Source organism: Tachyglossus aculeatus, chromosome 4, assembly GCF_015852505.1.
Source record: "Tachyglossus aculeatus isolate mTacAcu1 chromosome 4, mTacAcu1.pri, whole genome shotgun sequence".
Classification (NCBI taxonomy): Eukaryota; Metazoa; Chordata; class Mammalia; order Monotremata; family Tachyglossidae; genus Tachyglossus; species Tachyglossus aculeatus.
Genome location: NC_052069.1, coordinates 2,613,604 through 2,629,339, shown reverse-complemented (window position 1 = coordinate 2,629,339; position 15,736 = coordinate 2,613,604). Strand labels below are relative to the sequence as shown.

The 15,736-nt window shown below is 45.6% G+C and overlaps 1 protein-coding gene across 1 annotated transcript in view; it reads right to left on the bottom strand.

The window, feature by feature from the left end:
• The window catches only part of HTT (huntingtin), a 378,122-nt gene that overhangs the window by 83,012 nt on the left and 279,374 nt on the right, over positions 1-15,736 (bottom strand). The window contains exons 51-52 of the mRNA XM_038744544.1: positions 15,625-15,720; positions 8,814-9,001 (exon numbers count right to left, since the gene is read on the bottom strand). Coding sequence (XP_038600472.1) covers positions 8,814-9,001; positions 15,625-15,720 — 284 coding nt within the window. The remainder of the gene's footprint in view (positions 1-8,813; positions 9,002-15,624; positions 15,721-15,736) is intronic.

Sequence of the window (15,736 nt, the reverse complement as noted above, 5' to 3'; positions counted from 1 at the left end):
TCAGAACAGTGTCTGGCACGTAGTAAACGCTTAACAAATACCAAAATTATTATCGTTACCTGTAAATTGTTTATAGCAATGTTTGTCTCGCCTTCTAGACGGTAAACTCCTTGCGGGCAGGGAACATGTTGTTCAACTCTGTTGTATTGTACTCTCCCAAGCGCTTAGCCCAGTGCTCTGCACACACTAAGTGGCCAATAAATAATAATAATAATGGCATTTATCAAGCGCTTACTACGTGCAAAGCACTGTTCTAAGCGCTGGGGAGGTTACAAGGAGACCAGGTTGTCTCACAGGGGGGCTCACAGTCTTCACCCCCATTTTACAGATGAGGGAACTGAGGCCCAGAGAAGTGACTTACCCAAAGTCACCCAGCTGACAATTGGCGGAGCCGGGATTTGAACCCGTGACCTCTGACTCCAAAGCCCGGGCTCTTTCCCCCTGAGCCACGCTGCTTCTCTCATCATCAATCGTTATTTATTGAGCGCTTACTGTGTGCAGAGCACTGTACTAAGCTCTGTCAGTGACTGACTGATCTTCCTCTTTGGGGTGGGCTGATTCCTACGGTGCCCATAACCCAACGGATGGAAAACTGCCATGGGCTCAGAGCCTCAAATAAATTAAGACTGGAACCGAGTCAAAAGGGAACGGCGGGGCAAGGATTTCGGTGAAACTGTAAAAAATGGACAAAGGCGCTTGGAAAAACTCTGAGGTCCGGTGCCTCTTAGAAATGCCCGAGGTTCTCAAATAATAGCAAAAAGAATTCCTCTTTATTCTCTCCAGCTGGAAAAAAAGAAAAGGAATTCTGCCAATCCAATTCAAACACTGAGGCATTTTCGTTGGCCACTAAATTCCCTCACGCGGAATGTGAAAGGACCGTAGAGAGGATCGGACGGCTCTGACGTCCGGTGAGGGGGAATGGGTGGGGAAAAAACTTAATAATAATAATAATGATAGCATTTATTAAGCGCTTACTATGTGCAAAGCACTGTTCTAAACGCTGGGGAGGTTACAAGGTGATCAGGTTGTCCCACGGGGGGCTCACAGTCTTCACCCCCATTTTACAGATGAGGTCACAGAGGCCCAGAGAAGCTAAGTGACTCGCCCAAAGTCACACAGCTGACAAGTGGCGGAGTCGGGATTTGAACCCACGACCTCGGACTCCAAAGCCCAGGCTCTTGCCACTGAGCCACGCTGCTTCTCTAAAACTTGGGAAAAAACTGGCTACGTCTCTTTTTTAAAACGGCCTTTGTTCAGTGCATTCTATGTACCAGGCGCTGAGGTGGATACAAGTTAATCAGGTTATCAGCCCACATAGTCCCAATCCTCATTTTACAGATGAGGAAACTGAGGCACAGGGAAGTGAGTGCCTTGCCCAAGGTTCGTTCCTTCGTTCAATCGGATTTATTGAGCGCTTACTTTGTGCGGAGCGTTACTAAGTGCTTGGGAAAGTACAACAATACTCCGCCACATGTCTGCTGTGAGACCTTTGGCAAGTCACTTAACTTCTCTGAGCCTCAGTTACCTCCTCTGTAAAATGGGGATTAAGACTGTGAGCCCCACGTGGGACAACTTGATCACCATGTAACCTCCCCAGCGCTTAGAACAATGCTTTGCACGTAGTAAGTGCTTAATAAATGCCAACATTATTATTATTATTAAGTGCTTACTATGTCCCAGGCACTCTTCTAAGCACTGTCCACATGATTTGTTTTGTTGTCTATCTCCTTGTATCCCCCCCAGCGCTTAGAACAGTGCTTTGCACATAGTAAGCGCTTAATAAATGCCATTTTTATTATTATTATTATCATTATTAAGTGCTTACTATGTCCCAGGCCCTCTTCTAAGCACTGTCCACATGTTTCGTTTTGTTGTCTATCTCCTTGTAACCCCCCAAGCGCTTAGAACAGTGCTCTGCACATAGTAAGCGCTCAATAAATATGATTGAATGAATGAATGAATGAATGCCATTATTATTATTATTATTATTTTAAAGGAGCAGCGTGGCTCAGTGGAAAGAGCCCAGGCTTTGGAGTCGGAAGTCACGGGTTCAAATCCCATGATTTGCACATAGTAAGCGCTTAATAAATGCCATTAAAAAATTTAAAAAAAAATAAATACCAATAAAATAAAGTAAACAATACTAGCTCATAGTCTAGAGGTGGAGAGGCAGATATCAACACAATAAAATGGCAGATCTGGACATAAATGTTGTGGGACTGGGAGGGGGGGAAGAACGAACGGAGCAAGTCAGGGCGATGCAGAAGGGAGTGGGAAATGAGGAAAAGTGGGGCTTAGTCTGGGAAGACCTCCTGGAGGAGATGGGCCTTCAGGAAGGCTTTGAAGGAGGGGAGAGTAATCATTCATTCATTCCATCGCATTTATTGAGCGCTTACTGTGTGCAGAGCACTGTACTACGCGCTTGGGAAGTACAAGTTGGCAACATCATCTGTGGGATCTGAGGAGGGAGGGCGTTCCAGGCCAGAGGCGGGACGTGGGCCGGGGTCGGCGGCGAGACGGGAGAGGTGGAGGCCCAGGGAGAAGGGGAAAACTAGAGGAACGGAGTGTGCGGGTCACGCAGCAGACAAGTGGCGGAGCCAGGATTAGAATCAATCAATCAATCGTATTTATTGAGCGCTTATTGTGTGCAGAGCACTGTACTAAGTGCTTGGGAAGTACAAGTTGGCTCACCTCCTCCAGGAGGCCTTCCCAGACTGAGCCCCTTCCTTCCTCTTCCCCTCGTCCCCCTCTCCATCCCCCCATCTTACCTCCTTCCCTTCCCCACACCACCTGTATATATGTATATATGTTTGTACATATTTTTTTACCTCTATTTATTTATTTATTTATTTTACTTGTACATATCTATTCTATTTATTTTATTTTGTTAGTATGTTTGGTTTTGTTCTCTGTCTCCCCCTTTTAGAATGTGAGCCCACTGTTGGGTAGGGACTGTCTCTAGATGTTGCCAATTTGTACTTCCCAAGCGCTTAGTACAGTGCTCTGCACATAGTAAGCGCTCAATAAATACGATTGATGATGATGATGATATAGAGACAGTCCCTACCCAACAGTGGGCTCACAGTCTAAACCCGGGCTCTTCCCACTAAGCCACGCTGCTCAGCCTCCAGAAACTGGCTCTCCAAGCTGGCTCTCTTCCTCCCTTCAAAGCCCTACTGAGCGCTCACCTCCTCCAGGAGGCCTTCCCACGCTGAGCCCCCCTTTTTCCTCTCCTCCCCATCCCCTCACCCTACCTCCTTCCCCTCCCCTCAGCCCCTGTATATATGTTTGGACAGTTTTATTACTCTATTTATTTTACTTGTACATATTTATTATTCTATTATTGGGACAAGCAGCGTGGCTCAGTGGAAAGAGCCCGGTCTTTGGAGTCAGAGGTCATGGGTTCAAATGCCAGCTCCACCAACTGTCAGCTGTGTGACTTTGGGCAAGTCACTTCACTTCTCTGGGCCTCAGTTACCTCATCTGTAAAATGGGGATTAAGACTGTGAGCCCCCAGTGGGACAACCTGATCACTTTGTAACCTCCCCAGCGCTTAGAACAGTGCTCTGCACATAGTAAGCACTTAACAAATACCATCATTATTATTATTATTATTATTATTTATTTTAGACTGTGAGCCCACTGTTGGGTACGGACCGTCTCTATATGCTGCCAACTTGTACTTCCCAAGCGCTTAGTACAGTACTCTGCACACAGTAAGCGCTCAAAAAATACGACTGAATGAATGAATGAATTTTGTTAATGATGTGCCTTTAGCTTTAATTCTATTTGTTCTGACGACTTGACACCTGTCCACATGTTTTGTTTTGTTGTCTGTCTCCCCCTTCTAGACTGTGAGCCCACTGTGGGGTAGGGACCGTCTCTATATGCTGCCAACTTGGACTTCCCAAGCGCTTAGTACAGTGCTCTGCACACAGTAAGTGCTCCATAAATATGATTGAATGAATGAATGAAAGTGCTCTGCACACAGTAAGCGCTCAATAAATACGATTGAATGAATGAATGAAAGTGCTCTGCACACAGTAAGCGCTCAATAATTACGATTGAATGAATGAATGAAAGTGCTCTGCACACAGTAAGCGCTCGATAAATACAACTGAATGAATGAATGAAAATGAACGAATGAAGACTGGAGGCAATCGGATTGCCAAGTTCTTTCTCTGGTCCAGTTGCCTGCCTGACTGGCAGGGGTAGCCCATGGGCACTGTCGACTTTATGTTTTGTTTTGTTGTCTGTCTCCCCCTTGTAGACTGTGAGCCCGTTGTGGGGTAGGGACCGTCTCTCTATGTTGCCAACTTGGACTTCCCAAGCGCTTAGTACAGTGCTCTGCACACAGTAAGTGCTTCATAAATACGATTGAATGAATGAATGAAAGTGCTCTGCACACAGTAAGCACTCAATAAATACAATTGAATGAATGAATGAAAGTGCTCTGCACACAGTAAGCACTCAATAAATACGATTGAATGAATGAATGAAAGTGCTCTGCACATAGTAAGCGCTCAATAAATACAATTGAATGAATGAATGAAAATGAACGACTGAAGACTGGAGGCACTCGGATTGCCAAGTTCTTTCTCTGGTCCAGTTGCCCGTCTGACTGGCAGGGGTAGCCCATGGGCACTGTCGACTTCATATTTTGTTTTGTTGTCTGTCTCCCCCTTGTAGACTGTGAGCCCACTGTGGGGTAGGGACCGTCTCTATATGCTGCCAACTTGGACTTCCCAAGCGCTTAGTACAGTGCTCTGCACACAGTAAGCACTCAAGAAATACAATTGAATGAATGAATGAAAGTGCTCTGAACACAGTAAGCGCTCGATAAATACGACTGAATGAATGAATGAAAGTGCTCTGCACACAGTAAGCGCTCGATAATTACGATTGAATGAATGAATGAAAGTGCTCTGCACATAGTAAGCGCTCAATAAATACGACTGAATGAATGAATGAAAATGAACGACTGAAGACTGGAGGCAATCGGATCACCAAGTTCTTTCTCTGGTCCAGTTGCCCGTCTGACTGGCAGGGGTAGCCCATGGGCACTGTCGACTTTATGTTTTGTTTTGTTGTGTCTCCCCCTTCTCGACTGTGAGTCCACTGTGGGGTAGGGACTGTCTCTATATGTTGCCAACTTGGACTTCCCAAGCTCTTAGTACAGTGCTCTGCACACAGTAAGCGCTCCATAAATACGACTGATGAATGAATGAAAGTGCTCTGCACACAGTAAGCGCTCGATAAATACGATTGAATGAATGAAGTGCTCTGCACACAGTAAGCGCTCGATAATTACGATTGAATGAATGAATGAAAGTGCTCTGCACACTGTAAGCGCTCGATAAATACAACTGAATGAATGAATGAAAATGAACGACTGAAGACTGGAGGCAATCGGATTGCCAAGTTCTTTCTCTGGTCCAGTTGCCCGCCTGATTGGCAGGGGTAGCCCATGGGCACTGTCGACTTTATGTTTTGTTTTGTTGTCTGTCTCCCCCTTGTAGACTGTGAGCCCGTTGTGGGGTAGGGACCGTCTCTCTATGTTGCCAACTTGGACTTCCCAAGCGCTTAGTACAGTGCTCTGCATACAATAAGTGCTCCATAAATACGATTGAATGAATGAATGAAAGTGCTCAGCACACAGTAAGCGCTCAATAAATACGACAATGAATGAAAGTGCTCTGCACACAGTAAGCACTCGATAAATACGAATGAATGAATGAATGAATGAAAGTGCTCTGCACACAGTAAGCGCTCAATAAATACGACTGAATGAATGAATGAAAATGAACGACTGAAGACTGGAGGCAATCGGATTGCCACGTTCTTTCTCTGGTCCAGTTGCCCGTCTGACTGGCAGGGGTAGCCCATGGGCACTGTCGACTTTATGTTTTGTTTTGTTGTGTCTCCCCCTTCTAGACTGTGAGCCCACTGTGGGGTAGGGACCGTCTCTCTATGTTGCCAACTTGGACTTCCCAAGCGCTTAGTAGAGTGCTCTGCACACAGTAAGTGCTCAATAAATACGATTGAATGAATGAATGAAAGTGCTCTGCACACAGTAAGCGCTCGATAAATACGACTGAATGAATGAATGAAAGTGTTCTGCACACAGTAAGCGCTCGATAAATATGATTGAATGAATGAATGAAAGTGCTCTGCACACAGTAAGCGCTCGATAAATACAACTGAATGAATGAATGAAAATGAACGAATGAAGACTGGAGGCAATCGGATTGCCAAGTTCTTTCTCTGGTCCAGTTGCCTGTCTGACTGGCAGGGGTAGCCCATGGGCACTGTCGACTTAATGTTTTGTTTTGTTGTCTGTCTCCCCCTTGTAGACTGTGAGCCCACTGTGGGGTAGGGACCGTCTCTATATGTTGCCAACTTGGACTTCCCAAGCGCTTAGTACAGTGCTCTGCACACAGTAAGTGCTCAATAAATACGACAATGAATGAATGAAAGTGTTCTGCACACAGTAAGCGCTCAATAAATACAACTGAATGAATGAATGAAAATGAACGACTGAAGACTGGAGGCAATCGGATTGCCAAGTTCTTTCTCTGGTCCAGTTGCCCGCCTGACTGACAGGGGTAGCCCATGGGCACTGTCGACTTCTTCATGTTTTGTTTTGTTGTCTGTCTCCCCCTTGTAGACTGTGAGCCCGTTGTGGGGTAGGGTCCGTCTCTCTATGTTGCCCACTTTGACTTCCCAAGCGCTTAGTACAGTGCTCTGCACACAGTAAGTGCTCCATAAATACCATTGAATGAATGAATGAAAGTGCTCTGCACACAGTAAGCGCTCAATAAATACAATTGAATGAATGAATGAAAGTGCTCTGCACACAGTAAGCGCTCGATAAATACGATTGAATGAATGAATGAAAGTGCTCTGCACACAGTAAGCGCTCAATAAATACGACTGAATGAATGAATGAAAATGAACGACTGAAGACTGGAGGCAATCGGATTGCCACGTTCTTTCTCTGGTCCAGTTGCCCGCCTGACTGGCAGGGGCAGCCCATGGGCACTGTCGACCTTATGTTTTGTTTTGTTGTCTAGACTGTGAGCCCACTGTTGGGTAGGGACCGTCTCTATATGTTGCCAACTGTTCAATCAATCAATCAATCAATCGTATTTACTGAGCGCTTACTATGTGCAGAGCACTGTACTAAGCGCTTGGGAAGTACAAATTGTCAACACATAGAGACAGTCCCTACCCAACAGTGGGCTCTAAAACTGTTCATTTCACTTCTCTGTGCCACAGTTACCTCTTTTGTAAAATGCAGATTAAGATGGTGAACACTATGCGGGACGTGGCCTGTGTCCAACCCAATTAGCTTGTATCTACCCCAGTGCTTAGTACAATGGCATGCACATTGTACACACTTAACGAATACCATAAAAAATAAATCATGAATAACCTGCAGAAACTGAGGTGTTCGCAGTGCTTCAATTCAGAGAGAAATACTCAGTATTATTAGTACCATTATTAAGTCCAGGATAACTAAAAGGCCCCAAACTAGTACTTAGACTGTGAGACCCACGTGGGACGGGGACTGTGTCCAACCTGATTTAACTGTATCTACTGCAGGGCTTAGAACAATGCTTAACACATAGTAAGTGCTTAACAACTTTAATAATAATAATAATGATAGTAATAATAATAATAATAATAATGATGGCATTTATTAAGCGCTTACTATGTGCAAAGCACTGTTCTAAGCGCTGGGGAGGTTACAAGGTGATCAGGTTGTCCCTCGTGGGGCTCACAGATTTAATCCCCATTTTACAGATGAGGGAACTGAGGCCCGGAGAAGTTAAGTGACTTGCCCAAAGTCACACAGCTGACAATTGGTGGAGCCGGGATTTGAACCCATGACCTCTGACTCCAAAGCCCGTGCTCTTTCCTACTGAGCCACGCTGCTTCTCAATAATGACAATAATAATAATGACAATGATAATGATTGCTTGTCATTATTATTATCATTATTATAGTGGTAAGCACTTACTATATGTTTAGCATTTTTCTAAGCACTGGGGTCACCTACTTGTTTTGTTTTTTTGTCTGTCTCCCCCTTCTAGACTGTGAGCCTGTTGTTGGGCAGGGATCATCTCTATATGTTGCCGATTTGTACTTCCCAAGCGCTTAGTACAGTGCTCTGCACACAGTAAGCGCTCAATAAATGACTGAATGAATGAATGAACTTGTACTTCCCAAGCGCTTAGTACAGTGCTCTGCACACAGTAAGCGCCCAATAAATGGGGAGCAGCGTGGCTCAGTGGACAAGAGCATGGGCTTTGGAGTCAGAGGTCATGGGTTCGAATCCCGGCTCTGCTGCATGTCTGCTGGGTGACCTTGGGCAGGTCACTTAACTTCTCTAAGCCTCAGTTACCTCATCTGTAAAATGGGGATTAAGACTGTGAGCCCCATGTGGGACAACTTGATCACCTTGCATCCACCCCCAGCGCTTAGAACAGTGCTCTGCACATAGTAAGCACTTAACAAATGCCACTATTATTATTATAATAAATACGATTGATTGACTGACTGATTGATTGTCCGTCTCCCCCTTCTACACTGTGAGCCCGCTGTGGGGTAGGGACCGTCTCTAGATGGTGCCAACCTGGACTTCCCAAGCGCTTAGTCCAGCGCTCCACACACAGTAAGCGCTCAATAAATACGATTGAATGAATGAATGACCTTCCGGAAACAACTCCACGGCCCCCACACCGGCTTCCCTCCGCCGCGGCCTCACACAGACACGACCACCCACCCACCCACCCCCAAAAGGCACTCACCAGGGGCGGTACTCTGGTGTAGCTGTTCACTAGAGGCAACCGGGCCAAGCTGACGACGATGTTCCTCAGCAGCGGATTGAGGAAAGCGGGGACGCTGCTGTTCCTCTTGTGCCCCAGGGCCAACACCGACTGGAGAGACTCCACCATCTCTGCCACCATCTCGCAAGCCGCTGGAATATACCTGGGAACTGAAGGGAAGGAAGGGCGCTTAGAACAGTGCTTGGCGCGTAGTAAGTGCTTTATAAATGCCATTATTATCATTGTTATTATGAGGAGAGGCCGGATTGCCGCGACCCGCGGCCGACCGGGTACCCAAGTCGGGGACGTTCCCGAGCCCAGGAATGGGCTCCGGCTCCGCGATGTGTCGGCTGTGTAACTTTAGGTGAGTCACTTCGCTTCTCTGGGCCTCAGTGACCTCATCTGTAAAATGGGGATTAAGACTGTGAGCCCCCCCCCGTGGGACAAAGTGATCACCTTGTAACCTCCCCTGCGCTTCATTCATTCAATCGTATTTATTGAGCGCTTACTGTGTGCAGAGCACTGTACTAAGCACTTGGGAAGTACAAGTTGGCAACATATAGAGACGGTCCCTACCCAGCAGTGGGCTCACAGTCTAGGAGGGGGAGACAGAGAACAAAACATATTAACAAAATAAAATAAATAGAATATGTACAAATAAAATAAACACATAAATGGAGTAATAAATACATACAAACATATATACATATATACAGGTACTGTGGGGAGGGGAAGGAGGTAAGGCAGGGGGGTGGTTACTATTCTATTTATTAATGATGTGCACTTATCTTTAACTCTATTTGTTCTGACCACTTGACACCCGTCCACATGTTCTGTTTTGTTGTCTGTCTCCCCCTTCTAGACTGTGAGCCCACTGTTGGGTAGGGACTGTTTCTATATGTTGCCAACTTGTACTACCCAAGCGCTTAGTACAGTGCTCTGCACACAGTAAGCGCTTAATAAATATAATTGAATGAATAAGTACAGTGCTCTGCTCACAGTGAGCGTTCAATAAATAAGACAGAATGAATGAACTAAAGGGGTGGGGAAATGAGGGGTTAGTCAGGCCCCCCTGTAATGATAATAATAATAATAATGGCATTTATTAAGCACTTACTATGTGCAAAGCACTGTTCTGAGTGCTGGGGAGGTTACATGGTGATCAGGTTGTCCCATGGGGGGCTCACAATCTTAATCCCCATTTTCCAGATGAGGTAACAGAGGCCCAGAGAAGTGAAGTGACTTGCCCAAAGTCACCCAGCTGACAATCGGCAGAGCCGGGATTTGAACCCCTGACCTCTGACTCCAAAGCCTGGGCTCTTAACACTGAGCCATGCTGCTTCCCCCCAAGGCTGTGACTGTAGACTGTGAGCCCACTGTTGGGTAGGGACCGTCTCTATATGCTGCCAACTTGGACTTCCCAAGCGCTTAGTCCAGTGCTCTGCACATAGTAAGCGCTCAATAAATATGATTGAATGAATGAATGAATGAATGAATAAAGGTGTCTCAGAGGCAAGCTAAGTGATGTATGCCCTTCTAACAACAATTTTGGGATGCGGGAGATTCTTACAAGCCTTAATCAATGAGTCCGTCGATCTATCGAACGGTACGGGAACAAATGAGTTCTCCAAGGGAGCGGGTGTAGACGGAGAATAGGAGGGGACCCGGGATTGAGGGATTCCCCACAGTTGGGGTCGGGGGGAGGCAGAGGAGGAGCCCATGAAGGAGACTGAGGATGAGCAGCCAGAGGGATGGGAGGAGAACCCGGAGGAGAGGACAGTGTCGGTGAAGCCGAAGTTTCCCGGAGAAGTGGGTCGTCGACAGCGTCGAAGGCGGCTGAGAGCCCACTGTTGGGTAGGGACCGTCTCTATATGTTGCCAACTTGGACTTCCCAAGCGCTTAGTACAGTGCTCTGCACACAGTAAGCGCTCAATAAATACGACTGATTGATTGATTGAGAGATCGAAGAGGATCAGGATGGAGTACTTATCTATATTAATGTCTGCCTCCTTGCTTCTAGACCGCAAGCTCGTTGTGGGTAGGAAATGTGCCTGTTCATTGTTAGAGAAGCAGCGTGGCTCAGCGGAAAGAGCCCCGGCTTTGGAGTCAGAGGTCAGGGGTTCGAATCCCAGCTCCTCCAAGTGTCAGCTGTGTGACTTTAGGCAAGTCACTTCACCTCTCTGGGCCTCAGTGACCTCATTTGGAAAATGGGGATTAAGACTGTGAGCGCCCCCGTGGGACAACCTGATCACTTTGTAACCTCCCCAGCGCTTGGAACAGTGCTTTGCACGTAGTAAGCGCTTAATAAATGACATTATTATTATTATTATTGTTGGATTGTACTCTCCGAAGTGCGCAGTACAGTGCTCTGCACACAGTAAGCGCTCAATAAATACGACTGATTGATTGATTGAGAGATCGAAGAGGATCAGGATGGAGTATTTATCTATATTAATGTCTGCCTCCTTGCTTCTAGACCGCAAGCTCGTTGTGGGTAGGAAATGTGTCTGTTGATTGTTAGAGAAGCAGCGTGGAAAGAGCCCGGGCTTTGGAGTCAGAGGTCAGGGGTTCGAATCCCAGCTCCGCCAACTTGTACATATCTATTCAACTTATTTTATTTTGTTAATATGCTTGGTTTTGTTCCCTGTCTCCCCCTTTTAGACTGCGAGCCCACTGTTGGGTAGGGACTGTCTCTATATGTTGCCAACTTGTACTTCTCTGTACAGTGCTCTGCACACAGTAAGTGTGCAATAAATACGATTGATTGATTGATTGAGTGCGTACCATGTGCAGAGCACTGTACTAAGCGCCTGGAAAGTACAATTCAGCAATGAAGAGAGACAGTCCCTGCCCACGATGGACTTGCAGTCTAGAAGAGACTGTACAAGCGCTTAGTACAGTGCTCTGCACACAGTAAGCGCTCAATAAATACGATTGATTGATTAGAAGAGGGGAGACAGACATCAAAATACACAGACATCAATCAATCAATCCCCATTTTCCAGAAGAGGGAACTGAGCCCCAGAGAAGTGAAGTGACTTCCCTAAGGTCATACAGCAGATGAGTGGTGGAACGGTATTAGAACCCATGACACCTGTATATATGTATATATGTTTGTACATATTTATTACTCTATTTATTGATTTATTTATTTTACTTGTACATATCTATTCTACTTATTTTATTTTGTTAATATGCTTGGTTTTGTTCTCTGTCTCCCCCTTTTAGACTGTGAGCCCACTGTTGGGTAGGGACTGTCTCTATATGTTGCCAACTTGTACTTCCCAAGCGCTTAGTCCAGTGCTCTGCACACAGTAAGCGCTCAATAAATACGATTGATTGAGTGAGTGCGTACTGTGTGCAGAGCACTGTACTAAGCGCTTGGAAAGTCCAATTCAGCAATGAAGAGAGACAGTCCCTGCCCACGATGGGCTTACAGTCTAGAAGAGACTGTACAAGCGCTTAGTCCAGTGCTCTGCACACAGTAAGCGCTCAATAAATACGATTGATTGATTAGAAGAGGGGAGACAGACATCAAAATGCACACACAACAATCAATCCCCATTTTCCAGAAGAGGGAACTGAGCCCCAGAGAAGTGAAGTGACTTGCCTAAGGTCATACAGCAGATGAGTGGTGGAACCGGTATTAGAGCCCATGACCTTCTGACTCCCGGGCCCGAGCTCTATCCACTATGCTATGACCAGTGAGCCTCTCAGTTGCTATTAATAACAATAATAATAATAATAATAATAATAATAATAATAACAATAACAATAATAATAATAATAATAATGAGTCCTTCCCAGACTGAGCCCCCTTTTTCCTCTCCTCCTCCCCATCCCCCGGACCCTACCTCCTTCCCCTCCCTACAGCACCTGTATGTATGTTTGGACAGATAAACTACTTTAATTGTTTTACTTGTACATATTTACTATTCTGTTTACTTTGTTCATGATCAATCGTATTTATTGAGCGCTTACTGTGTGCAGAGCACTGTACTAAGCGCTTGATCTTAGTACATGTGTGCATCTAGCTTTATTTCTATTTATTCTGAGGACTTGACACCCGTCCACATGTTTTGTTCGTCGTCTGTCTCCCCCTTCTAGACTGTGAGCCCCTTGTTAGGTAGGGACTAGATGTTGCTGACTTGTACTTCCCAAGCACTTAGTACAGTGCTCTGCACACAGTAAGCGCTCAATATATACGATTGAGTGAATAGGGACCGTCTCTATATGTTGCCGACTTGGACTTCCCATTCATTCATTCAATAGAAGGGGGAGACAGACAACAAAACAAAACATATTAACACAGTAAAATAAATAGAATAAATATGTATTATGTTGCCAACTTGTACTTCCCAAGCGCTTTGTCCAGTGCTCTGCACACAGTGAGCGCTCAATAAATACGATTGAATGAATAGGGACTGTCTCCATATGTTGCCGACTTGGACTTCCCATTCATTCATTCAATAGAAGGGGGAGACAGACAACAAAACAAAACATATTAACACAGTAAAATAAATAGAATAAATATGTATTACGTTGCCTACTTGCACTTCCCAAGCGCTTAGTCCAGTGCTCTGCACACAGTGAGTGCTCAATAAATACGATTGAATGAATGAATGAATGAATGAACTGTAGCTACATACGCTTCAAAACAAGTAAACGGGGATCAGTATAAATAGAATTATAACAATAATAATAATAATGGCATTTATTAAGCACTTACTATGTGCAAAGTACTGTTCTAAGCGCTGGGGAGATTACAAGGCGAACAGGTTGTCATCATCATCATCATCATCAATCGTATTTATTGAGCGCTTACTATGTGCAGAGCACTGTACTAAGCGCTTGGGAAGTACAAATTGGCAACATATAGAGACAGTCCCTACCCAACAGTGGGCTCACAGTCGAAAAGGGGGAGAGGTTGTCTCTCAGGGGGCTCACAGTCTTCATCCCCATTTTACAGATGAGGTAACTGAGGCACAGGGAAGTTAAGTGACTTGCCCAAAGTCACTACATATATACATAAGTGCTGGGGGTCGGGGGGGGGGGGGGCGGGCAAAGAGAGCGTGTTGAGGTGATGCGGAAGGGAGGGGAAGCTGAGGAGAAGGGGGGCTCAGTGTGGGAAGGCTTCCTGGAGGAGGTGAGCTCTCAGTTGGGCTTTAAAGGGAGGAAGAGAGCTAGCTTGGAGGATGTGCGGAGAGACTGGGGGCATTCCAGGCCCGGGGGATGACGTGGGCCGGGGGTCGACGGCGGGACAGGCGAGAGCGAGGCCCAGTGAGGAGATTAGCGGCGGAGGAGTGGAGGGTGCGGGCTGGGATGGAGTAGGACAGAAGGGAGGGGAGGTAAGAAGGGGCAAGGGGATGGAGAACTTCGAAGCCAATAGTGAGATTTTCATCATCATCAATCGTATTTATTGAGCGCTTACTGTGTGCAGAGCACTGTACTAAGCGCTTGGGAAGTCCAAGTTGGCAACATATAGAGACAGTCCCTACCCAACAGTGGGCTCACAGTCTAAAAGATTTTAACAAAGCTCCCTTGGCTACCAGACTTGCAGTGTGAGGACAGAGATTCCTAGAGGAGGGAGACAAGCTGGGAAGCAGCGTGGCTCAGTGGAAAGAGCCCGGGCTTGGGAGTCAGAGGTCATGGGTTCAAATCCCGGCTGCGTCGCTTGTCAGCTGTTTGACTTTGGGCAAGTCAAAGTCAATTGGGCCTCAGCTCCCTCATCTGTAAGGGATGCAACATGGCTCAGGGGAGCGAGCCCGGGCTTTGGAGTCAGAGGTCATGGGTTCAAATGCCGGCTCCGCCACTTGTCAGCTGTGTGACTTTGGGCCAGTCACTTCACTTCTCTGGGCCTCAGTTCCCTCATCTGTAAAATGGGGATTAAGACTGTGAGCCCCCGTGGGACAACCTGACCACCTTGTAACTTCCCCAGTGCTTAGAACGGTGCTTTGCACATAGTAAGTGCTTAATAAATACCATTATTATTATTATTATTATTACAACCTGATCACCTTGTACCCTCCCCAGTGCTTAGAACAGTGCTTTGCACATGGTAAGCGCTTAACAAATACCAAAGTTATTATTATTTATAATAATAAAATAAAATAAAATATATTAATATAATATAATAATAATATAATATAATGATATAATAATAATTTAAGCTGCCAGGGGGCTCCTGGTGAAATTCATTCATTCACTCGTATTTATTGAGCGCTTACTGTGTGCAGAGCACTGTACTAAGCGCTTGGGAAGTCCAAGTTGGCAACATCTAGAGACGGTCCCTCCCCACCAGCGGGCTCCCAGTCTAGAAGGGGGAGACAGACAACAAAACAGAACATATTAACAAAATCAAATAAATAGAATAACAGTGTGGGAGACAGAAAACAAAACAAAACGTATTAACAAAATGAAATAAATGGAATAAATATGTACAAGTAAAATAAATAGAGTAATAAATCTGTACAAACATATACATCATCATCATCATCATCAACCGTATTTATTGAGCGCTTACTGTGTGCAGAGCACTGTACTAAGAGCTTGGGAAGTACAAATTGGCAACATATAGAGACAGTCCCTCCCCAACAGTGGGCTCACAGTCTAAAAGGGGGAGACAAAACCAAGCATACTGACAAAATAAAATAAATAGAATAGATATGTACAAAATAAATAAATAAATAAATAGAGTAATAAATCTGTACAAACATATATACATATATACAGGTGCTGCGGGGAGGGGAAGGAGGTAAGGCGGGGGGATGGGGAGGGGGATATGACTACTCACTTTGTGTATCTGAATCCACCTGGTCCTCACCGCCTCCTCTGGAAGTGTTCTTTCTTCTTTCGGGGCTTAGAAGTTGGTCCCCGGGTACTACTGCGACTGAAATCAGAGAGGA